This window comes from Dermochelys coriacea, chromosome 7 (assembly GCF_009764565.3).
Source record: "Dermochelys coriacea isolate rDerCor1 chromosome 7, rDerCor1.pri.v4, whole genome shotgun sequence".
Lineage (NCBI taxonomy): Eukaryota > Metazoa > Chordata > Testudines > Dermochelyidae > Dermochelys > Dermochelys coriacea.
In genome coordinates this window covers 21,187,195-21,213,548 of record NC_050074.1, presented here as the reverse complement: position 1 = coordinate 21,213,548, position 26,354 = coordinate 21,187,195, and the positions used below count along the sequence as shown (strand labels likewise).

The 26,354-nt window shown below is 44.8% G+C and overlaps 2 protein-coding genes across 7 annotated transcripts in view; one reads left to right on the top strand and one right to left on the bottom strand.

Annotated features, from left to right (window-relative positions):
• Window positions 1-7,391, top strand: part of CFAP100 (cilia and flagella associated protein 100) — a 27,493-nt gene extending 20,102 nt beyond the window's left edge. For all 6 annotated transcript variants that reach the window (XM_043519680.1, XM_038409014.2, XM_038409013.2 and 3 more), the window contains 4 exons: window positions 751-886; window positions 2,363-2,565; window positions 4,089-4,182; window positions 5,536-7,391. In XM_043519680.1, coding sequence (XP_043375615.1) covers window positions 751-886; window positions 2,363-2,565; window positions 4,089-4,182; window positions 5,536-5,649 — 547 coding nt within the window. In that variant the 3' untranslated portion in view covers window positions 5,650-7,391. The remainder of the gene's footprint in view (window positions 1-750; window positions 887-2,362; window positions 2,566-4,088; window positions 4,183-5,535) is intronic.
• On the bottom strand, window positions 6,281-26,354 carry ZXDC (ZXD family zinc finger C). The gene is given in 12 exon segments (XM_038409009.2): window positions 6,281-8,458; window positions 10,059-10,160; window positions 16,333-16,505; window positions 17,673-17,757; window positions 18,517-19,202; window positions 20,395-20,565; window positions 21,826-21,956; window positions 22,160-22,238; window positions 23,458-23,610; window positions 25,214-25,973; window positions 25,976-26,032; window positions 26,034-26,354. Coding segments are annotated over 12 exon segments (2,790 nt in total). The 5' UTR covers window positions 26,340-26,354; the 3' UTR covers window positions 6,281-8,371.

Genomic DNA, 26,354 nt, shown 5'->3' with positions numbered 1-26,354 from the left:
AGGGGGCCAGGGAATTGGTGTGCTAGGCACCGGAAAGGAAAGGTGAGCAAGTGAGCCTTGTTTCACTCCTGATCATTCGCCATGTGTTGCTAATATTTAAGGCACATAAGGTTCTGTACAGCATTGCACAGAGGACTTCCAGCCAGGAATAAACTACAGCATCTGTGATAATTCCAGCGAGAATCCTCTCTAGTGAAAGTCAACAGGCAATCCAAGTGTAAAGGCTTTAAATTGCAGGAAGCCACATGGGCATTTTATTCCTCCACCCCTGTCTGTCTTGTATATTTAGATTGTAAGCTCTTCAGGGCAGGGACTCTCTACTACTCTGTGTTTATTCGGTGCCAAGTGAAATAGGGCACCCCTTTCAGCTGGCCCTTAGACACTACTGCAATAGACATGACTAATAATAATCCTATGGTTTAGATGTGCATTAGCCTCTTGTGGTTTTTTTTTTAAGTAGGAATCTTTCTATTTTGACATATTGAAACTTTTCACCATTTAATTAACTCTCACCCTCAATGCACAGAAAATACTATTCCAGAGACCTGGAGTCCTCTCTAGCTCTTGGAAATAGAATTTCAACTGAATGCCTTTACCAGCCAGTCTCCTTACAGAGGAAAGTGATGTCACAAAGTTCAGGCTCCACCTGATGGTTGGAGGAGTTATAGCCACTGTTTACAAAGACACTGGAAGAAAGCTGTGTCTAAGAAAGATCCTTTTAAAAAACACCTCCTTTTTCTCCTGGATTAGGGACCGTGAGATAAAACAGCTGAAGCAGCTTGCAACCACGCTCAAAGCCTCCATCATCAAAGAAGAGGAGACAGCAGCAGACCTGGAATTGAAGGCACGAGTCTTTTCCTTTGGAGAGTACAAAGCAGATGTGCAGGTATGTGCAGAGAGCAAGACCCTAAGCAAGTGAGAAATTGGCAGGGATATGTCTAGGAGTAGCCTGTCCTGCTTCTTCCCATGATAACTCTAGCCTGTGACCAAACAGAGAACTTCAGCTTTCCAGTGGTGAATGTGATGGGATCCCTGGGGTGCTGCCTGGGACTGTGAGACCGCTGTGCCCTCTTAACTCTCCAACCTGGGCCGACTCTCACAATGCTTTGCTAACGACAAGTAGCAAACCCCTCCAGGTGCTGTGATCACTCAGCACAACTGCACGTGGAGCCCCACACCCAGCTAGATCGCATGAATGCTCCCAGAGCCACTCATGAATCACACAGAGAAAGGCACCAGCCAAATCCCCTTCTCCCAGCCTTGTACCTCAGGAATAGTCTTGCACTTCTCAAGACAAGCAGTGCAAATTCATTAATTGGTTCACCACTTCATCAATGGAAAGTGGATATAAACCAGCCTTTGCAAAACCTGAGCAAGCACCCTTACCAAACACTTCAGGCAAACTCACTGATAAACAGTAAAACAAATGTATTGATGACAAAAGATAGATTTTAAGTGATAGGCAAAAAATCAGTTAGTTACCAGAATAAAATATAAGCACGCAGTCTAAACTCTCAACCTTATTAAACTGGGCAATATCTAGATTAAGCAGTTTTTCTCACCCCACTGGCTATTGCAGTCTTTAATATGCAAGTTTGTCCCTTAAACCTGGGCCAGTCTTCTGAGTGTCCTTATTGCTTGTAGCATAGATGGGGGCAGGAGAAAGGCTCAGCATGTGGCTACTGTGTTCTGTTTTATACCCTCAGTCCCTTGTGCTTGGAGGATACAAGTCCAGGCATGTGTGGTGAGCATTGCTGAGTCCCCAGGCAAGGTTGAGCAGTTCCCCTGGTGTGGCCTCATGTAGACGAGTCATTGAATTGTAGCTCCCTTGCTGGACAATGGCTGTTGATGGGTTATTTGACACTCTGCCTAGGCGTTGGTTACCTCCCTTATCATTGCCTCTGGACAGCTAGTATCTGGGCGCTTCCCAAACCCACAGCATATTTTAGTGATAACCATACAACACAATCTCATAACTTCATATGCCTTAATTATATATACTTAGATAGAAGTGACTTTCAGCAAATCATAACCTTTCCCCCGATACCTCACATGGCATGCTTTTATATGCAAGATCACAATTGTATATAAATGAGGAATATGGAGGTTACAAGGCGCTCCCCCAAGGTACAGAATGTCAGTGAGGTTTTAGCACCCATCCTTTCCCTATACAAAAACCTACATGTAATGGAGCTAGATGCTGAAAGTATCAAAACATGAGATGAGGCACTGAGTTCTATTGAGGGAATTGAAATGTTAATTTCAACTTTTGGGCTGGGTTTAAGCAGATTATGCTGGGCAGGTCCTCAGGAATTGTGACAGTTTACAGCAGCTAAGGACCACTCCCTTGCCTTGTCTCCAGGACAAAATGTTGGTGAGTCTGAACAAAAAGGTGATGGAGGTCTATCGACGTTGCATTGGAGAAAATGAAGCCAACCTGGGAACCCTGCAGATGCTAACAGTCATAGAACACCAACTAGATGACTTATTGGAGTGTCTGGAGAGAGTCCCGCAAGCAAAGATAGAGCAGGCGGAGAAAGCCAAAGAAAAAGAACGCAGGATGAGGTAAGAGGTAGTTCTGCTCTGGCTGTGGTGCGACCCGTTTCGGGGAGTTCACATCAGCATTTCAATGTTTAATGTTTCTCAAACTCCAAAAGATAAAAAGAGAAGCCAGTGGAATTGCTTGCGTGTGTCAGTTAATCAGGAAGAAATAGCAGGTATATTAAAAAGCCCATATTATCAATACTTAATTACTACCCATAATTCTAATAAGAAATTAGGAGATACAGCAGTAGCAAAATATAAACTGATCAGGCAGAAAAAACTTCTTGCTATAGTTAAATCTATGTTTTCATATTGATCATTCTTGCTAAGATAGTATGCTAAAAGATAGGAGGGCATGTGTGAAAATCCTAACTTATTCTCCAGTACAGTATTTGGGAAATTTGACAACAATGGCATGTTTTAAATTAAATTTTTTACCTCTGCAAAGCCCTAAAATGCTAACCCACATTAGTAGAAAATACCATACTCCTCTCCACCGCATCTATGCTCTTAAGACTAGATGTACTCTCATTAATGACTTGAGAAGCTGAATAGAGATAATCGTTTACATCCCAAGAAGCGAGCCAGCAATCAGACTGTGTGATCACTGTCTGGGTCACATCTGCAGAAAGAAACTTGAAGTGGCAGAAAGAGTTCAGTAACAAAAACATATGACTTTTTTTTTTTCCTATCTCCTTCCTCAGAATTCAAAAAAAGGTCATTGTACCTAAAAAGGTCATTTAGACTAAAAGCACACACACAAAACACAAAACAAAAACCACACCTCAAAAAAAACCACACACCATTGCAGAAAAGGAAAATGCCAGGAAATGAAGTTACCCTAAATGAAAGGGTTTAAAATTAGAGCAGTATTTTGAGAAGGGAGGTGGGAGGAAAGAAATCACACTTGCTTCTCAGTTGTAGTGGCTATACAAGAGAGGAAGCCCTCTGCCAGCCAGGAGTCTGTCACTGCAGATTATTTTTGTATTACCAGTTACCCCCTGTGCTTTTCATGCATAAAGCACAGTGGATCAGATTTGCCATTGCCCTGCCACTTAGTGTAGTCATTTGCACAAGGGCAAACCGGGTATAAACCCCTACCAGGCTGATCAGATAACATTTTATACTCACTTTGCACTGGTGTGAGGACACAAGGTGTCAGGTAAGTATTGTTACCCCACAAATGCCATTAGCCCTATTTTACAAAGGTGAAGGTGACGCACACAGAAAATCAGTGACAGATTCAAAAATAGAAGCATGATCTCCTCTGTTCAGTTTACTACTGCTTTGTCTCCACTGAGAAATGAAATAGGTTTTTTTCGGGTGGGGGGGAGAAGAGAATGTTGGGGGAGAAATCAATTGCACTTTAGAATTGTCTCACTTGCATTGTAGAATTCCCTTGTACTAAATGGAGCAGGCACTGTATCACAAAACATTCACCTCTTGTGGATTTGTCCTTTCTTATTGAAAATCGGGGTCAAAAAAATATCCTGCTGGGCAGAGTCCATCATTTTAATTCCCATTTTGCTCAATTGCTCTGAAAGGATGAGGGACGAAAAAGTAAGACAACAGAGGCAGTTGCAGGAGGAGAGGTTGCAACGGGCACTGGCAAGAGCACAAGCGGATATAAAGAAAAAGGTAACCTAAGCAATTCCTGATAATACTTGGCACTTATACTGCACCGTTTAATGGAAAATCTCAGTGCACTCAGATGTTAAGGATCTGGAGCGAGATCCTCACCCCTGCTGCAGCCCCTCACAATGGATAAGTGGGCCAGAGTAGCGTAAAGGGACCCTAGAATCCCTGTATCCATATGGGAGTCCCATATAAGAACTACAAGAGACAGCCACAGGCTCCCTTCTGAGGGCCCCTCAGAAGCACTGGAAGGGATGTGGTTGCACTGCTGCAGTATGCAACACTGGATTCTGGGCAGCCCTGGGAGACTGCCATATCTTAAGTAGGCCCTCAGGACTTAGTTACACTTGGAGCCACTCTAATCTCAGGAGTAGCCCAGGATCAAGGGGGCACTAATATGGCCTAAAGGCACCTTAGCCCCACTTATCCTCCTGGGCCAAGTTCTGTGCTGCACCTTAGAAACACAGAACAGAATCTTACCCCCCCCCCCCCTTCACAAGCGGTAAGGAGCCACAGCTTACACTGGCCTCAGTTTGAATTACCACTGAAGAATCTAGCCAGAAACTTCTCAATGCAGCTGCACACCAAACAAGTGATTGTGTCCATGTTACAGATGAGTAAATTGTTAGAGTGCCAATGTGACTTGCCTAAGGTCAAACAGGAAAATCAGTGGCAGAGTGGGGAATAAGCTACAGGCAGTCTGAGTCCAAGTAATATGGTCCAACCAGTGGAGAACAGATTCTCTACATGTCTCACTACCTATTTCTTTCACCATTTGAAGTATGGCATCATCACCATGATGGGATAGCTATTTCAGTTAAACTAGATATTTTGAATATAGAGGCTGCAGTGCAGTGCCTTTGTACAAACTAGCCACTAGATAATCAGCAATAGCATATACACACAGCCAGCCCTGGGCCACCAGTAGCTGTCTTACTGAAAGAATTAGGTTTCAGAGTAGCAGCCGTGTTAGTCTGTATTCGCAAAAAGAAAAGGAGTACTTGTGGCACCTTAGACTAACAAATTTATTTGAGCATAAGCTTTCGTGAACTACAACTCACTTCATCGGATGCATCCGATGAAGTGAGCTGTAGCTCACTAAAGTTTATGCTCAAATAAATTTGTTAGTCTCTAAGGTGCCACAAGTACTCCTTTTCTTTCTTTGAAAGAATTAGGACACCCACTCTAGTTTTTCCAGAGGGGTTTATGGGAGCTTCTGTCTACAAACTTAACACTAGAGGGACGGTAACATCTCCTAAAAAGTAGCGTAAGCTTGCAATATAAACATTGGTAGCAACCAGCATTTGCAGCCAACCTAATCTTCTCTCACGACCATTGCATTTTGGTTCGTTGCAGACTGGCAGAAAGCTGATGTTCCGCTCCGAGCCAGTGCCTATCAAAGAGAAAGAAGATGAAGATCAAGGACTGATTGATCAAGAGAAGGAAGAAGCTCTCTATTACTTTACTTAAGACCCCAAATAAGGCTGTAAATTAAGGACAGCACCAATGAGATACAAAGGCATTGTACCAACCTGACCGGGGAATGTTTTAGTTTGGGGTTCTTAGAATTATATACAATTTTTGCAATGAATTAAACAAAATTTCCCATTTTCTCTTGCTAACTCTTGCTCCCCAGGAGAGTAGTTAGTTTCAGTGGAGCCTGTTGTGCGAGTCAAGAGCTATTTTGGCATTGCTTTAAATCACTGTTTACTTAGAAAAATAAACGGAACTCTCTCCCCCATTTTGCCTCTAGGCCAGTTGTCAGCAACTGGGTTCTTCACAGAATTGAAGTCAGTCGTAAGATCCCTGGAATCTTAGGAAATCACGTTCATTACACAGGTGGATGACATCTTTAGTTACAGCAAGATAAAGCTAGGTTCCAAACAGATGTTTGTCACAAACCCCAAGCCTACGCAAAAGGAAACACCCTTCTAGGAGTTGGAGTTTCAGTACAGGCTCCACCCTGGCTATTGAACATACAAGATTCAAGATGAAAGCACAAGCACTGCAGATGAAAAGCTGTTCAGCATCAGTTTTAAAGCCAATAGCATATACCTTTGCATCAACAAAAAGATTACTCACATCAAGAACAAACCCAATGCCAAAGTGACAAAAAAAAAAAAAACTTTATTAATCCTTTTGCACCAGCAGTTCTTCAGATGTCCATTGCCAGCAATGGACTTCAAGCCGATTAACCCGAGTCTCGGCCCCAAGCAGTTAGCAATTTACATTCATATACAAAGCCAAGTGAGGTACATTTTCAGAAGTAGAAACAGATGGAGTTTTAAGTCCCATAAAAAGAAATTATGTTTCTTTGCCATTTTCTTAAGAACAACTGGTATGGTTCCATGAGGATCAGAGGAGTTTGGCATTCAGGGTGATAGCTTCCAGGGACAGCATCAGCGACTGCTCTAAAGCAAGACCCAGTAGTCTGTTCAACAGGGCTGTGCTCCTGCAGATGACTCATAAGCCCCTTTAACCTTTCCACATTGGACTCCATGATCAAACAAAACAGCAGTCCCTACAACAAGTGGGTGAAATCTCCTCACTGACTTACTCTGGCTTGGAGACCTCACTTGAGGCAGGCTAGAGATCCCTTGGGCATGAGCATAGGAATATCCAATGCTCAAATTGTTTAGCCATCACAGACAGAAAAACATTAGTTCAACCAGAGGATAAAATACTGCCTGCAAATCAGAGAGTTTTAAGTGAAAATAGCCTGTATGCTTCTTTCAAGTCTCAGAAACAAAAAAGTATTTATCCGGACATATACATAGTTCAAAAGGCACAGGAAGTAAAAGCATTTCTGAACAACCTCAGGTGAATTCAACAACAGTATAACTAAATAAATAAATATGTGCAATATTAGGAAGATCGCAATGTTCTTCTGCATGACATCTTATTCTGTAAAAAATATATACACATACGTGCATACATACAACTCATTGAGAATAAAAAAAACACACACCCCTTTATCAAAGTCCTATACATAATTTTATAGGCATTCAATACAACAGCATAAACATTTAAGTTACTACCTTAAAATTTAATAACCAAAAGGTGTTTTGTTTTTTCCACTGAGAATTTACACAACCCTATGCTTATTCAGGCTTATGCAATTCAGTTAAGTACAGTACATACATCTATTCTTCTAGAAACTGCAATTTTTCAAATGAGGCAATCCTAGTTAACAATACTTTTCCTTTTCCTCTCCCTCTAAAAACTCTGACAACTGCATAATCAGTAGGCCAGCTGGACACTATGCTCACTAGATAGAACCATCTTCTTTAAAACCAGACTAAAAGATAGTGGCTAGTTATGAGTAACTTGGCAGCACTTTTTTTGTATTATAAAGACATAACAAAGGTGCCGTGAATTAAGTGACTGTCAAACATTCCACCAAATTAGGAAATGTTAAGACTAACTTGTCAAATACTGTTGGAACATTAGCTAATTGCTTATGGAGAGTATAGTTCTCTAACAAAGCTTTCTTTTTTCAACTCTTGCTGGAAAAATTCAGCTAAATATTATTCAGGATGAATGAATGAGAGGGGGAAGCTCAACATAGGGACCAAAACTCATTCACAGTTAAAATTCAATCTATATTTTGCTATCCAAGGGACTTTTAATTAATTTCTTCTCCCTGCTTTCTGGACACTACTTTCCTACATTGCCTTATAAAATATTTTATCGCAATTTGCTGTCAACATACAAGATGGCTGAAACAAGTTTGGGAAAAAATATTTCAGGATTTTTTTTTTAATTCCTTATCACCCATGGCGAGTAGGAGACCTTTCCTAATGGAGGAAAAGTTTAAAAGTCACATGAAAGATTTTAAGTTTGTATTTGTTCATTAGCTGTGAAATATCTGCTTTCTTGTGAAAACAGGAAAACTATTACCCTGGTTAGAAGTGTAATAGCTATGGCACTTTTCTACAATGGGATTTCAACAAGTCTGCCCCCAGCATCTTTGATCACAAGACAGAAAGAATCTGTTATACAGGCATGTTAAGTAAGATTTGCCGATTCTTTTCTTTTTTAATTCTTTTTTCATGTAACTGACATTAAGTGTGTGATCATAGTCATGTACTCCTACTTTTCACATTTTCTTTTGAGAAACTGGAATACAGTTATATTTGCTTTGTCAAGATATGATTGCACCATTCTGTTTTCAAATTAATATTCCTAACAATCATTCCAGGTCCTGTAAGTTTATTGTGCTTCCAGTGAACTGAGAGTTATCAGAACCTGCATCGTCTTCTGTGGAGTTGTGTGGTTCCTGTCAAAACAAAGAGTTTGGAATTCAGACAAAGCTTTCACCCCATTATGTTTTCATTGCTTGTAACACACATTCCCTTTTTTGTAATATTTCTTTATCTTCAAACTTAATTCAAATTATGCAAAGAAACCAAATGCACTGTTCACAGCAAATTTAAAGTTGTCCCACTCTTGAATTGCACACTGATCTAGCTGGATTGCCAACAGCATTTCATTAAAATGCTGATGGGCTAGGGATGGATCCTGACTATTGTTGACAAAAGAAACAAAATAACTGACCATTTAAAAAATATTGTTTCCCTTCAGGTTAACCCTTCAGAATTTGAAATAATCCAACTCCCCTTCTGTACCCACCAATTTATTATCGGGTTGTTCAAGACGTGAATACTTCTGGGAAGAAGGTATATAAACCACCTTTTTCCTACTGGAAAAGGTATTAATATTTGGCTCAAATACTATGTTGCAATTAACTTGACAAATGGAAAGCTCCATAGCAGTCATAAAAAAAAATGATCTATTTCTCTCCACTAAGATGTTAGCACTTGGTTCTCAGTTATGGAGTTGTCCATGTTCACAGACAAACAGCTGGTTAGAATAGTAGATATTAGGAGTATCTTGAATAGGTAGCAAGACAGTTTTCAGCTGTCTTTGCACATGATGCTTTTGGGATGCAAGTGGCATTTGGTGGAACTTTACTGCAGTACAGTCGTAAGAGATATTCCAAAAAATGAATGAATTTAGACCCACACTGCTATCCAAAGGTGATTTTCCAGAGTGCAGGGTAGAAGAGAGTTCCCTTCCCTTCAGTGGTTTTCTTGCACACTTTTACTAGTGCAGGGATATTTTCCATGTCCCAGCTGTCACAAAAGGTACTTCTCTGATAGTAGCCCAAGTTGTTAAAGGGGTTTTATGTTTCTGGTAGTTGCCATTAGATTGTGTCTGTTTAAAAATATCACTCCCTGTTGCTGCTGGAGTTATTTGAATCCCAGTCACTATGGAAGAGTAGGATCTACAAATGTCTTCACTTTCCTTTTGGGAACTACCACTTTGCCTCAATCTGTACTTGTTTGGGGATTTGACACTCAGCATCCAGCAGAGCTTCCACTCAGGCACCTATTAACTGGTCGTGTTTTCAGGAGCAGTTGGCAAGCAACAGCCCCGCTATTACTAACGGAAGCTGCTGGCTACAGAGTACTTTTGAAGATCTGGTCACATCATATTTAGGGTGCCTAAATCTGAGCAGAGGTTTTTTGAAAATCCAGCCCCACAACCATAAGTGCAGAGCGCTTTTGAAAGTCTGGCTCCCAGTCTTCCCCTGTCTTCTTGGCCACCTATCATAATAGCATGGAACATTTTTCTTGACGTTACCCTTTGGGGCAAAAGTAAATGGCATCTCCAACATGGAGCAAATTAAAAATGGGGGCACCAGCGGAAAAAAAAAATGGCAAACCTCTTGTGGTCACAGAGCTAGAGACTGTGAAATTAGACTTTGGTCTGAAAGTAGAGTACTTCTGTAGTGCAGGACAGCGAAAGTGTCGGTGCAAAATTGTTTTCATTGCATCTAACTTGACAACCAAAATCAGAGTTCTAAGGTGCTGTACCTGAAGGATATGAACAGGTAAATCCACTGTAAGTTGAGAATGTGATGAGGAAGATTGAGAGCTGAGCTGAAAGGGCAAGTCTCCCTCTCCTGGAGGATCATCCTGTGAAGGGAAAAACATAATGCAAACATAAGATTTTCAAGCGTCTCCTATCACATAGCAAGCTTCACTCTCACCACTACAAAAAAAATCAGGAAAGGTGAAGAGTGCCTTATTGGCCAAGACCTTACAAAGGGTAGTGTCTTAAGGCACCCCAGCTTTGAAGGCTGATGAGGTGCAAGAAATGTTTCCAGTGGTTTCATGGAAGGTGAACCAATCCCCCTAGTACTCAGTCACATGTGGGAACTGCAGATTCTCAAGAACTTTACTACAAAAGCTATGAGTTCACTTGAAGGCCATTGTGCTGCCAACGTGGTGGTCCTGGGGCAACCCACGTGATGGGGGGGGGGGTGAGGAAAAGCTCTGCAAGTGGCTCACCCCATACTAAGGGTAGGTGAGCTGAACAGCCTCCTGGAAACCAAACACCTCCAGGTCTGGCCAACAGCTTACTGCTCTCCAGTGAGATAGCAGCATGTAGGGTGAAAGCTTGCCTGACATTTCCTGTTAGAAAACCCTGTCTTTTCAACTGCTTATAACTGCCAAACTTTAACCATTTGGGCAGAAATTTTCCATACTGAATATTGGGGGGCGGAGGGGGGGGGAGCCGGCGGCACGACGGATGGAGAAAATAAGGTGAAAGGGTTCGGCTGTTTCCAAAACATGAGACCAGGGAAAAACACTTTGCTTTCCCTATGATAAAAAATGTTGGCAACCTTTGCTTTGAAGAGCTCCAGTGCCCCGAGCTTAGGAGTGGGCCTTGAAGTTAGGTAAGGGAGGGGCCTTGTGCATGTGACTTTTGCTGTTCCTATGAAAATCTGTCCAAATGTGACCTTGTAAGACTCTCAATTCACAAATACTCAGTAGAGACTTGGTAGACAATCACATTTTCATTCTGCGAGGACTCCATCCACAGTAAGCATGCTCCAGCCCTGCAAAGTGCTGAAAAGAGTCTTCCCTGCAATTATAGTTCTAACTTCTCTAGGCTGAATTCGTGTCTCTTCTCTGCTTTCAATGTCCTCCCTGCTGATGCACTAGCAGCATGGAGGAGAAAACCACCTAAGTTGTATGCAGATGAGACAAGACCCTGCCCTGGGTGGAGCAGCATGTGTGAGAGAGTAAAAATAACTGGAACAAGTAACGAGGGGGGAAAAGTGAGCTAGCACATCTGTGTAAGTAAAAATAACTGGAACAAGGGGAGCAAGCACAGAAACTGGGACTGACCGCCAGGGAGAAGCAGACACAGGGAGCAAAGAAGGGGACAGGAGGGGAAGAAAATTGGATCTGACCAAGAGCCCCAGTACAGGGGAGAATTGGGACTGGCTAGGCAGAGAAACTGGGACAAGGAACACAAACATAAGAACGATCATACTGGGTCAGACCAAAGGCCCATCTAGTTCAGTATCCTGTCTTCCAACAGTGGCCAATCCCAGGAGCCCCAGAGGGGAAGATTCATTCATCCCGTCACCCATTCCCAGCTTCTGGCAAGCAGAAGCTAGGCACATCATCCCTGCCCATCTTGGCTAATAGCCATTTTGACTAGAGGCCAGAGAAGGGGGGAGAAAGAGATCAGACAAGAAGCTGGGAAAGAGGAACTGGGATTGAATGGGTGAGAAAAATGGGACTGGGATCAGAGACAGTTTAGAGAGGAAGAGGCAAAAAAAGAGATCAAGCTTGGGAGAACCTAGCAGAAGGCTCTGTGCCCACTAGAGAACACTCTCCTCCAGAGCCTGGAATGGAATCCAAGACTTCCAAGTCTCACCCTTAGTCTGCTGCTAGCAAATATCTGTGAAGCCCTCAGGCAACGTGTCTCATCCCACCCAGTGCTGATCCATGAAGAGGATTACAATCTACTACTGCTACCAGTCTGTTATTTTAAGTGGTAGAGGTCTGTGGCATGGATCTAAAGGTATCAGCAGTGCAGCTGATGACCAGCGTCACTAGGATGACATGACAGAATTTGGTTTTTCAGCCTGCTTTTTTAAAAAAAAGCTCTGGGAAGTTGCACATAAAAGTTGCATGAAAAGAACATTAAGGCTGCAAAGTCAGGCATTCAAAAATTACAAACTGCCAGGATTAAGGTTCCCTGTGCAACTTATTTTGAGGTCTTGCACAGGGACGGTGACCAGAATCCAGACCGTCACGCCCCGGGCATTCGGCTGATGCGAGCCAAGCCTGCAGAGGTCCGAGTAGCATCCTGGCGTGCTGTACCATGCATGTGAAAGACGCCATGTGACCAAGTAACCTCAGGCAGCCCTTGTGGTGGTGGTGAAGTACTGTCTGAGGCTTTGTATGATGTCAGTCATTGCTTAGAAAGAAGCCTCTGGCCCAGTTTGAGGCCAGCACTGCCATGATGACCCTGGTACCAACTCAAAGGATAGAGTTTGACTTGCTTTCATTGAGAAGACCCAGCCTGTCGAAGGTGGATCTCACAAAACGGACCTGTGCATCCACCTGGTCCCTGAAGCGTCTCCCAGAGCAGCCAGTCGTCAAGGTAAGGATACACTTGTAGCTGCCTCCAACGGAGGCAGGTGGCCATGACTGACATGCAGTTGGTGAACACTCGGGGGGCTGTGGACAGGTCAAATGGGAGGGCTGTAAATTGGTAATGTTTGTGACAGACCACAAATGAGGAAGCATCTGTGGGCATGTTGTATCAATATATGGAAGTACACATCCTTGAGGTCAAGGGGCGGCATACCAATCTCCCATATCCAGAGAAGGGCTAATTGTGTTCAGGGAGACCATGCGAAACTTCAGCTTTTTCATGAAGCAACTGGGGCCTTGCAGCTCAGGATGGGTCTGAGACCCCCCTTTGCTTTGGGGATTAGGAAATAATGGGAGTAGAATCCCTTGCCCCATAGCTCCTGAGGAACCTCCTCCGCTGCCCCTGCGGTGCGGAGCGTTTAGACCTCCTGACTGAGGAGAGGCTTGTGAGAAGGGTCCCTGAAGAGGGACGGGGAAGGGGGTGAGGGCAGGCAGAATATCCCACTTCTACCGTGTGAAGGACCCAGCGATCTGATGTTATTTGTGACCAAGCATGGTAGAAGTGGGATAGAAGGGGCAGGAAACAGGGCTAAGGATCCAGTCCATCAGCTGGAATGTTGCCCCCGGGCGCACCTTCAGAAGGCCTGCTTAGAGCCTGAAGAAGCACATACCTGGCCCTGATTGGATAGGGGCTGGGAAGGCTTATGCCTGCCATTCCTGCCACGCTTCCTAGAGAAGTCCTCCCTAGGACATGGAGGACAGGGACGCTATACAGGTTGTGGCTTAAAGTGCTTTCTCTGGGTGGCTGGGGTATGCACCCTCAGCAATTTCAGCGTAGCCCTGGAATCTTTAAGGCTATGCAGCCAGGAGTCAGTTTGCTCTGCAAACAAACAGTCCTGCTCCATCAAATGGCAGGTCCTGCAGGGTATGTTGCACTTTAGGTGCTTCGCCTTCATGGCAATCCCGGAGGACAAGGTACGCACCGCTGAATATGCGGCGTCCAGTGAAGCATGTAAAGAAGTCCGTGCCGCTGCCTTGCCCTCTTCAACAATTGTCCCGAACTCCTCCCTGGATTCCGCAGCACTAGTTCTTTGAATTTTAATATGGACTTCCAGGAATTGAAGTTGTATCTGCTTAGGATTGCCTGTTGGGTGGCAATCCTGAGTTGGAGTCCCCCAGTTGAGTAGGCCTTTTAGCCGAACAGGTCCACCGAACAGGCCACTAAGAGTCTTTGGATTTGCGGGTAGGACCCTGCTGCACATGTCTCCCGTGCTTGTTTACCGCAGCCACCACTGCCGAGCAGGGCTGTGGGTGTATGTCAAGATATTCATATCCCCTAGCAGGGACAAAATACCTCCTCTCGATTCCCTTTGCAGTTGGAGGAATGGAGGCAAGGGTCTGCCACAGGGTCTTTGTGTTGGCCTGTATAGTTTTGATAAGGGGCAGAGCCACCCACCTTCCGGGGCCAGGATGTCCACCCTCCGGTCCTCCGTCTCCACGATCTTCCTTAGCCTGCAGGCCCATGTTGCACACTACCCTATGTGTCAGGTCCTAGTGGGACCGACTGTCTATAGGGGGCGGTCCTTAGCCAGAGGTCCCTGCAACCACTTCATATGGGAACGACGATGACATCAGTGGGGGTACAGGGCCCCCATGGGACTCTGGGGCCATGGGGACACCCTGCACAGCCTCTCCTTCCACATTGACCGCCCCAGGGTCCATGCTGGTGGTGGAGGAAGGCTCCGGGAGCGGCGGGATGGTCTGCACCAGTGTCACCTTAGAACCCCTCGGTGAGAGTGCCCTGGGCCTGGTGGTATGCCCAGAAGTTCCAGAATGGCCACTTCACAGGCACTTGTCACTGCACTTGCTATGGCCCTGCACCCACATCCCGATGCCTGCAGTCCGATTTGTGTCTGGTATGCCTGGACTCCACCACAGAAGACAAAGACCTGGAACACGAAGGCCAGGGTGGTGCTGATCGGAGCTGTACCTGTGATTGGTTCCGGGAATCTGGAGAGTGGTGCCGTAAGGTGGAGTGCTGGTGAGAGGTCAAGTGGTGGGGACCGGTGCTGCAAGTCAGAGCGGTGCTGCGGAGATGCAGCTGATTGCATCATCGTGGGCTTACCTTGAGACGGTGCCACACGTTGCAGTACCAGAGGCTTCTCCTGACCAGCCAGAGACTGTGGCGCCATCATGGCACTTAAGTCCCTTGCGGCCTCAAAGGTGTCCGGGGTGGACGGCAACTCGATGTTCTCCACCACCTGGCCCAGAGTCCACAAGCACCAGACTTGATGGCCCCCGCTTGCGGGACTGAAGTGAATGGTGTCATCTCCTGGGCTGTTGGTGCCGGGTGCTCCTCCCCAGGACGTACACCAGTGGCGCTTTCTGAGGTGGCAGTCCTCAGCGCCAGAGATCAACCCGTCCTGCTTGCAGTGCCGCTTCTGTGGTACTGGGGAATGGGAGCAGTGCCGCACCGCCTTCTGCCGGCCTCGGGTCTCTATGCCTAGCATCCTTCCTTGGCACCGCTTCCCATACGGAGCCCAGAGTGTACCGCATGGAGGAGCTTGGCTCCGGATCCTGTCGTGACAAAGCTGGCTGCGGACAAGGGGCTGCCCCCATCAGGAGCTGCTTCAGGCAAAAGTCTCGCTTCTTTTTCGTCCTGGGACAAAAGCCCTTAAAGATCTTGCACCCCGTCAGTTTGGTGTGCCTCCCACAGACACTTCAGACAAGAGTCGTGGGGGCTTATGGCAGGATCTGCAGGGTTTAAAACCTTGGGATTGAGGCATGCCCCAAGCGGAACAGGAAAGTTGGGCTGGGGAGAACCCCCACTCCTTCACTAACTACTGTAAACTAACAACTATTAATGCTACCAAACTAAACAACTAGGAGAAACGAGGAGCACTTGCAATAGCAAGCCACTGCAGTTCCAACGACCGTCCCTGGCAGTAAGAAGGAACTGAGGAGGTGTCGCGTCGGCAGGGTCATACGTTCACCGCCGTCAATATGAGCAAGCACTCGAAGAATAATGTAATTTGTGTGTGTTTTTACGGCATATAGGGCAGGACAGGATCTTTCCTTCCTAGCTCGCACTCCTGGGGCTGTTCTCACTCGAGGAAACACTGTTCAGAGACCCCTCTCCAGTGCAGCTACTCCCGTGGCTTTTCAGTGCTGCCCCCAAGGCTTCCGCCATGCCACTTCACAACTCTCAGTCTCCCCATCACCTTAGCAGTGTCTAAACCTCCCCGCGTCCCGTCCCGCCCTCCCCCCCGACATGTGCATGAATAAGGGGAATATTTACAGAAGGGTTTTAATTTATACTATAGCATTCGTTTTTCATTATCAGCTAAGGGTGGGGTATAAGGTCTCTCCATAAAGTGGCTCTCTTGACCCGGCCTTCTTCATTCCAATTACTTTTGTAATTTTTAAGATGCTTGGAAAAATATTTCTATTATTGGCGATAAGTGTGTGAAGGGACTCTCACTCTGAGGAGAGAAAAATGCTCCTTTTGGGAAACAGCCTTAAAAACAGATCATCAATGCATTACTCACCAAGTACCTTGGAATGCAACAATCACAATATTAATATAGGAGAAGACTATATCGGATTTGAAAGGACAGTCAGATTCTTCTGTGTGAACTGGCAAATCATTAGAGAACTGGGTAGATCGTATGTTTTATTCATGTATTCTTACTTGAAGTAGCTGAATTTGCACATACTGTGTGCCAGTGGCTGGATCCCTTATTGTTAGGCCTCCATTTGGCAAAATAATGTTGCTACACAATCGATTGCCATGACTGGTAGATGAGAAGCTGGTAGGACTCACTTTACCACCTTTGCTTTTCCTCTGGCCAGAATCTGATGCTGCTGAAATAAAGTTTTTATTAATTATGTTGATACAAGGAATCTTGTTTAAGAAGGGAACTGGGAATTTTCTAGCTCTGTTTTATAGAACAGGGGCAAATTCAATCAAGTGTCTTTTCAATCTAGGATATCACCAAGCATGCATTTTGGACAAGCTGCCATAATTACAGATCACTTCATAAACAGACAAAAAGAAGAATAGTCCTCTACTTCCTAGACAAGAAAGGATTTTTTAAAAGAAGTGCATATATGCATAGTGCTAGAAAGCAAGAGATATGATAATGTTTAATTTGGAAGTGTAATCCTTTGCTTATCTCAAGACATAACCAAAAACAACTGTCACCTTGATTTTCGGAGATAGGAGGCAACAAGAAATGTAAGGAAAAAAATTGTTTAGTGCAATGTTCCTCTCCCCTTGGGGGCAGCTGCAACTCAAATAGCTGTCTCTTGTTGTTTCGTTATTTTTTCTAGGCAAGTTTAGCAAGCCATGGAAATCATTTGACCTAACAAAGCAAAGTTTAGTGTACATCAACAGACAGCTATGAGTTCCACTGTAGTTTAAGGGGAGAAAAACAAATGGGCTAGTAATGTAAACTATGGCCCAATGTTTGTGTTTTATAAAAATCTGCTACACGAGACTCAAGGTTAACAGAAAGGTTTCAATTAAAAAAGAAAAAAAAAAAGAAGTCAAATAAATTCCCCTACAGTGCTTGCAAATTAACACTGCAGCACTGTGATAATGCCCGACCTAGAAGTGAAATTGACTAGTCTGTTTTCATTCCTTGTCCATGTTGAGTAAAATGAAATGCTAAGAGTGGACAAAAAGCACAAATAGCAAATTAGATTTTTTTAATTATTTTGGTTTTAATACATTAAGGATAATCCTACGAGTAGAGTAAGTAAATGATATTGAGGGTGAGGGAAGGAGGAGTTTAAATATAACTTTAACCTACCAGGGTCCTTTTAACAGAAAGGGAAAACCAAAGTGTGGGTTTTTTAAGCTCTCAGTGAATATGAAACTCCATGCAAGAAGACCATCTTAATTATCTACAAAAAAAGCACACCTCACTCTGACTTTGTTGCTGATTAAAATAAGTTTATCTATTTGAAAGAGATATGCTCTCATTTCATTGCATGTTACTAGATTCAGCAAGGAAAATGCCTCCTCACCTGTGCTGCTCCCATTCCCTTTCTGTTTTCTTTTCTTGGCTAGCTGAATGGCTCTGTAGTCTGTCCTTGCAGATCCACCACTCTCCTAATCAAACAAGAGATATGTTTTATACATATTTGAAACAACCAATTAAGCTAACAAAGCCGACTAACAAATTGGTGGTTGCTCATAATCTTTTATGTTATCCTGTATATTCATCTTTGGTTAGGATTTAAAATTAGTAAGTTTCTCAAAACAGTAGCAATCAAAATTCTGATCAGTCCCTGCATGTATCTGGCATCTAAGGTTAAATACACTTCCATGTTTATCTGCATTTTCAATAAGGTCATGTTGTGATAAAGGAAACATTTTATACTGAAAACAAACATTTATCTTTACACAGTACTGGAAAGGGGAAGGGAATGGTTTTCTGGAAGCAGTATTAAAGATAGAGTTATGGGAACGAAGACTGAGACTAACAATTTCAGTTACTTTCCATGCCCAAACCCTTCCCTGAAACTAATACACACAGGACATACCGTATAGTCCCCTCCTTATGCTTTCTTGTTAGTCCCACTTCACCCTTGGGGGGTTAATTTTGAATTTTATTTTTTTTAAACTTTGAACATGATCCTCCCTCCCCCACCCTCACAATTCAGGCCTTTTAAAGAAATTTTCACCATGTTGAATCCATGTCTAACATATTTAGTCAATACAGAGTTCTACATCCTTCATGAAAAAAACCCATGTAATTGGATAAATCTGTATGAAAGGTCTGCTCATAAGTTGCAAGCAGCACTGGAGTATCCTCAAAGTTAAGATGCTTCAGTCATCTGGGGACAACTGAATATAGTTACTGCATACCAAAAACGAGCTGCAAGTCACTGTGCTAAGATCCATTTCTTTCTGAGCACTGTAGCTGCCTGGAGGGTTGGAGAACACAAACTGTGTCACCACTTTACTGCCTTCCTGTTGACCAACAACATCCGAGCTAGGAAGCAAGTTTCGTTCAGCTTTAGTTGGTGTCAGTAACTCAGGTCCGTTGCTTCCACCAAGGCTGCTGGAAGGGGTCAAAGTGGTAGTGTCTATCGTTAGATTATTGCTGGATGTCAAACCATGCAGGTCTTGACTGGAATTCTTCACTGATAAAGATGCTAGCGAACCTAAGGCTTCTGCATTTACCGTCTGTACATCATCCAGATTTGAAGTACTTTGCTGTAAAACGGTAGCAGTGGTTCCCATCAAGAGAGAACTGTCCAGGCTATGTGGAATATCACTGCTCGTCACCAAAATCAAAGGGTCAACTGTTTGACCTAGGGAATTGCTATTGACAGAAAGGTTTCCACCAAGAGTAGAACCTACTGAAGCAACGTCTATGGTGACAATTCCAGAGTTTACTAAAGCCATATCTGTTGCAATCCCAGAATTGTTACCAGACACATTGGAGAAAAGGGACACAAGGTCTATGTTGCTGAGGTCACTTTGTCCTGGACTGGTGAGTTCACTACTAGGTGTGAGGGAACTGGTTGCTTCAAGCTGGGTTAAGAGATCTGAAATATAATACATGTATTAAACTTGTTGAAAATGCAACAGACAAATGATAAAAGAAAAGGAGTTGGTATGCCACTACCTGTGGCTGAAGGGTGTGCAACACCCAAAAGTGGGAATACACAGAAGCCCTAATTACTAATAGAACTTATTGATACCTGTTCTAGAACAGGTAAGATGCACTCTTAAGTTTACATGCACTGCAAATAAATGAAGCAAACATTACTGACCTCAGAAACTGTGGTGTTTAGAAGCAACACACTTGTACCAGACACATGAGAATTTAATAGGGAAGAAAACACACTGCATGCAAATGTCTGAAGACAGAGTATCATTAAAATTATAGGCTAAAAATATTTCCTAAATAAAACCCACTTTTCTAAACCAGAATTACAAAGGAAAACAAATTCACCTTTATAGTAAATGTTAGATTTCCCAATCAGAAGAAAAGTTGTTTCAATCAAGTATTAGTTTCCTGTGTAATGTATCTTCCTCCCAGCCTTATCAAAAATCCAAAAATATTGTACAGAAGCGTCTCATCTGTGTATATATATTTAGAACATTGAAAAAATTTTCACTCTCTTTCCTATTCACTATGCTACCAAGGTTGGACTTTGAGCTCTGTCTTAGTGCGCGTCAGTTAGTTGTCTAGATAAAAGTAAGATGAATTTTTAAATTTGCCACATCACTGTAAGACAAAATTACTTTAACAACGTTTACTAATGTTTCACAGTGATGAAGAATCTCATATGCAGCAAACAATTATACAGTAACATTATTTGTTCATACTGCTGGACAACACAGTTCCTTTGACCACAGGAATTTCTACATACACTTATATTCTCCAAAGTACCTTCAAAGCGGTCCATGCTACAAGTTAGGACTTAAGAGTATTTTGATTTTAAGTCCTCATTATCATGTTCTAGAAAGAATATTTTGAAAACTCTTCAAGAGCAAGATCTAATTACTTCAAGATGTTACCGACTTCTGAAAACCACAAGCAAACCCTAGTCGCAGCTCCCACTATAGATTTTATATTATGTGCATAGAGAGAAAAAATCCTGGCCCCACTGAAGTCAAAGTCTTGCTGTCGACTTCAACGAGGCCAGTATTTTACCCACAGTTTTTGCCTGATGTATATAGAGTTTAGGCTTCCCTTTGCCCCTGCCATATTTTGAGGCTAAAATATTATACCTGGACTGAAGTTGTGCTGTTTGACCATGTGAGTCTTCATACTATGCTTGGACGTGAACAATTTATTACAACTGGACACTGGGCAACGGGTCTTCAATGAATCCACATCTTGAAGATGTTTCTTGGAGTGAATATACAAACTGCTGCGTGCAGAGAATTTTGCACAACAACCTGCAACATGACACACAAATATTGCAGAATCTTTCTTAGTTTTAACTTAAAATTAGTATTTAGAATTCCCTAGTAAACATCTCAAAGTCACATAAATAAAATGTTCTAGTTAGTTAACTTGCAGCACTTGAGCACGGGTGCCATACATAAATACAGGAAGTTGAAGCAAGCAGCACAAAGCAAAGAAGCACAGAGTTTCAAAGGAACAGAAGAAATGCCATACCAGAGCAGACCGCTGATGCATCTAGTGCAGCATCCTGCTTCCAAGAGTAGCAAAAAACCCAAATGATTTAGTGAAAAGTGCCACAAAGGCACATTAAATAGAAGCATTGGATAATGGCCACTGGTGAAACCATGAGGAGAAAATGCTTCCTGACGACCACAGGGCAAAAACCACTTTGTTTTATGCCATGAAGTGTAAGTATCAACGTTCCTTGTTCAGTCAGGAAGTTGGATACATGGTCTTGGGTCTATTTATACCACACTTATAATCTAAACCCTTTTAAAAATCCCACTAGAGATTGTGCCTCAATGATTTCCAGCAGCAGATGGATCCACAAATCTCTTGCTTGTATTCATTTTAAAACCATGGGTCTTATCTGTAAGTCCCCATATACCTTTAGCCACTTAATTATCCCTTAATGGATATTTGTAGTTCTACCGAGACCTTTTTGCTAGAAGAGGCAACCCAAGGTGTCCACAAGTACTGGAGGGTAAATGTACTACAGAGTTATAGAAAAAGGCCATTATAACTCTTCTGCATGACTTTCTATGCATGTTAAATATGACCAACCAGCCTATTAGATTAATCTGAACAGCAATCAGACGCTGAGCAGACATCTTCATTTTAACATTGCTCGTGATTCTTCCCTCCTGCAGCCACACATCAAAATAATTTTTCACAAGCAGTTTATCCCTAGGGTACAATTAGTCAGCTGAAAAGATAAATAGAGTGTCTGGACAGTATCACATAGTCTTAAATCTAAAGTTGATTTCCTTTAGTCACTAACTGATAAGAAAAATCAAGTGACAATGATCTGCTAGCCATTTCCCCCGCCTCCTTCATGTCTGGGACAATGTGGTTTAGTCAATTAGATGTTCTTTAAAAAATAAGCTACAAAGAGGTTTTAAAAAAGTAAAATATGACTTGAAATACCCAAGGCTCCACTCCTTCACTGAGCCTTAACTGGGCAGGACCCTGCAGCTACCAAAGCCTCACGTGCTCTAGTAACAGCACACAGGACCACAAATAAACCGTACCTTCCACTGGACATTCAAATGGTTTTGTGCCTAGGTGAGTTATACTGTGGCCTTTCAAGTGTTCTGCTCTTGTGAAGGATTTCCCACAGCCTTCTACTGGACATGTAAACCTCCTGTCATCTTCATGTTTCCTAAAAAAAAAGGGAGATTACTATTCCCAAACTTAAGTTCACTACATTCTCATTTCTAGCATTAATTACAACCACTCTGATTTTAAAATTCACTCTTAAAACAATTATCTGCATTAGAACATGTTTAGCCAATGAGAAGATCTGACAAGTAAGCCACATGTTGGATTTTGGTGTGGTTTTATTTTATTTCATTTTATTTTTACCTTTTATGTCTTAGTAGCTTGGACATGCTGGTGAAAGACCAGCCACAACCTTCAGAATCACAGATAAAAGGCCTTTCACCTAAAAAAAGGTCACATTTAATCATATAGTAACAAAAATACATGCCGATATTGTGAAGTCTCAGAGAAGTTTAAGGGACATCTATACTCAACCCAATCCTCCCCTTCCCCCGCAACAATGAGTCTCCAAGCCTGGGTCACTGGACTCAGGCTCATACTGTAGGGGCTAAAAATAGCAGCGCAGACATTCCCGCTCAGGCTGGAGCCTGGGCTCGGAGACCCTCTTCAGGTTTCACTGCCAAGCAGGAATGTCCACATGGCTATTTTTAGCCCTGTAGTGCAACCCCAAGTCAGTTGACTTAGGCTCTGAGACTCACTGCAACGTCTTTTTTTGCCCCTCGTGTTAACTTCCCCTCAGTTATTCTAAAAAGTTAAAGAAACTAAAATATAATTTTACAGTTATCAAACAAGTTTCCTTATCTACTGGCCATGTCCTGCAATTGGATCTGCATGGGCAGACCCCTAAGCTCCCATGGAACCCAAAGGCACTCTATGCAGGTGCATGGATCCACCTATATAGATCCAACTGCAGGAGACGGCCCTATATTAATTTGGACAACCAGATTTTTTAAAACCCAATTTGCTTTTCACTGTTTATGTAGTAGTTTGTGTGGGTTTGTTTTTCACCCATTTCTCTCAGTTATGTTTTGTTGTCCAAACTAAAACGCAGTCCACATTAAAAAAAAAAAAAAAAAAAAATCAATAAAATCCACTTCTCCCTGAAGAGGTTTACACCAACTATTGTTGTAAACACTTAAAATTACTAAAATATTTCTCTACTCTTGCAGTTTGTTCTATGCAAGTGATAGAACTTGGTCTATAGTTAATTTTCTCCTGTTTCCATAATCTTTCACACAGTAACAGAGAGAAAGAGACTTGAGACAAGAAAAAGCGTGATTGTAAAGCCACAAAAAATGGCAGAAGACAGAGAGAAACGTATAGAACTACTTTTAACTTAAGTTTCTTTTTTAAATTGACAAGATGAAGCTGTCACTTATAAGTCACGGACAGTTGTTTAGAGTCATTTTCAGGTTCTCACTCTTCCAACTCTTGATCACAAACATTTAAGGGGTGTTTCTATTGACATTTTAAAAAAATTCTTATTGACGTTAGGTTTGTAAAGACTGCTTTTATAAATGGCTAAAGCTCGAGTCTGCATTTGACCCACTATTTCTTTATATATTCAGCTCTCCCAATTTACGAACTATCCTGATGAATACCTGTGTGACTTCTCATGTGGATTTTCAGTCGGCAGGCTTTGTCATACTGCTTGCTACAACCAGGGAAAGAGCAGGAGAACTGTTCTTGCTCTCTGAAGTGGGCTCGATTATGAGAAAATAATGCACTCACTGTGATAAAGGTTCTCTCACAACCTATAGAAAGAGGGGAACATCATCTTAGCTCAGTGTGACACACAAAATAGGAAAAAACTCTATACCAGTGGTTCTCAAACTTTTCTATTGGTGACTCCCTTTCATACAGCAAGCCTCTGAGCATGACCCCCCCCTTTATAAATTAAGAACACTTTTTTTACATTTAACACTATTGTAAATGCTGGAGGCAAAGTGGGGCTTGGGTGTGGATGCTGATGGATTGCGACCCCCTGAGGAGTCACTCACAACCCCCAGTTTGAGAACCCCTGCTCTAAACTATACTTCAGGGTTTGCAACTATGGGCTGGAATTGAATGCATCCGATGAAGTGAGCTGTAGCTCATGAAAGCTTATGCTCAAATAAATTTGTTAGTCTCTAAGGTGCCACAAGTACTCCTTTTCTTTCTGTGAATACAGACTAACACGGCTACTACTCTGATACCTGTCACCTAGACATGGTATGTTTTGGGCACAGAAAAAAGCAGAACCAGTGCAATTTAAGATACACTGCTCACAAAAGATGTAGTCATTTAGAAAAGCTGGTGGACTGATGCACATCAACAGATAAGAAGACAACAGTGAGGTAAGTGCTCACAGATTAAAAAATTGTTCTACTATTGTTGTACAATGATCAAAACCCTATGTAAGTCTAATGTGGATATGTTTAGTGATATCCTTTTGCTTTCTGCTGTTATTCGGTATCTCTCTCCGACAAGGGACAGAAGATGGAGATCAAAAGATTCCAACTGTGCATCCCAGACATCAGGGTAAAATAGAAGGGTGGCAGCACAAGCAAGCTAGAGATGACCATCAGGCAGGATAAGCATGGTATCAAACCTACAAGACAGTCTAAAGAAGGGACTCCAGGTTAGCCATCCTGGCATAGAACTATACCAGCTGATCCCAAAGAAACACTGCACTATGGTAGTGCTCAAGTAAGTACCTCACCTACATTTAATCAAAAATATCCATGATTTAGATTATTTGAAAAGATTGCTTGGCAGGCTGTGAAAATATTGACTTGTTCATGACAGGGCTAGAAACAGAACCTCCTTCGATCACCAATGGATGAGAAACATTCATATACTATTTGAAATGATGCAGACTATTGCACAGGCTACACCTCTTCATGGGTCTGAACAAGATCAGCATTGCATGATGTTTCATCAGGGAGCCCCCCCCCGACAGGAGCGATTCATGAACTATTCTAGGTGTGTCTAAAGGAGACGTCTGCCTCTTGGGTCAGAACTGTGACACCCCCCGGCCCCAGCAAGGCAGCTGCTCTATGAAGTCTCCCCACACAAACCAGCTCTGCTCCCTGTTCCAAAGAGGCAGGTAACCCCCAGTGGTCCCACCGATGCTGTAATTCATTCCCCGCCCCATTTCTCTCAGGCAGGCCCCCGAATAGCTCTCACAAGTCCCAGGATCATAGATGGGGCTGGGGCGTCCACAGACCGGTTTCACCCGGGAGGGTCGCCGGCCGGGTGTAGGTCTCTGGGGGGCGTGGGACTGTGCCAGTGCCTAGGCACGAGGCGCACCCCCATCCCCAGTAAGGCCCGAGAGGAAGGGCGAGGCCCCGAGGCCAGCCGGGGGAAGACGATTACCGGGGAACTCGCAGCGGTAGGGCCGGTCGGGCTCCAGGTGGCTCCGCCGCTGGTGCGCGCCGAGGCGGGCGGCGCTGGGGAAGCGCTGCCCGCAGGCCTCGCACTTGTGCGCCGCCTCCTGCTCGTGCGCCCGCCCGTGCGCCCGCAGGTTGTAGACCGTGGTGAAGCGCTTGGTGCAGCCGGGCGCGGCGCAGGCGAAGGGCCGCAGCTTGTCGTGCGAGTGCAGGTGGCGCCGCAGCTTGTAGGCGGTGGCGAAGGACCAGGCGCAGCCGGGCACCGGGCAGCCGAAGGGCCGCGCCGCCCGCCCGCCGCCCGCCCCGGGCCCCCCATGAGCCGCCTGCCGGTGCAGCCGCACCTGCTGCTTGCGGGAGAAGGTCTCGGTGCAGCGGGGCTCGGGGCAGTGATAGACCAGCAGCGCCCGGGAGCCCCCCGAGGCCGGGGCCGGGGCCTCCCCCTCCGAGCCGGGGGGCTCGGCCCGGCCGGGCCGCGGCGATGGGGCTGGGGGGGCGGGCGGCTCCGGCGCGGCCCCGGCGGCAGCAGGGGGCCCCGGCTCGGCGGCGCCCGGCCCCAGGGTCAGGACCCCGTTCTCGATGCGCACCAGCAGGCTCTGGTTGTTGATGGTGATGGTGCCGGAGAAGGCGCCGGGGCCCGCGCCGGCCTGGCCCGCGCCCTCCGCTCCCCGCCGGAGCGGCGCGGCAGGGCCCGGCGGCGGGGGCAGCAGCGGCGGCGGCGGCGGCGGCGGGGCCGGCCCGGGAGCCTCCTCCTGCTCCCCGCGGGGAGGCTCGGTGCGGCCGCTCTCCCCGCCGCCCGGCCCGGCCCCCGGCTCCGCCGCGCCCCGCACCAGGTTGAAGACGAGCAGGAGCCCGTCGCTGTCGGGGCCGGGCGCCGGGGGGGGGCCGGGGGCGGCGCTGGGGCCCGGCTCCTGCTTCTCCTCCAGCAGCATCACCGGGAAGCTCATGTACAGGCCCGAGGCGGCGGCCGGGTCCCACTCGGGCGGCGGCGGCTCCGGCTCCCGCTGGGGCAGGCGGCCGGCGGGCGGGGCGCTCGGTGCCGCGGCGCCGCCGCCATGTTGGGTGTCGGGCCGGGCCCGGGCCGCCTCCACCGCGGGCAGCCCCTGCGTTTCCATCTTGGGGGTCCCTGT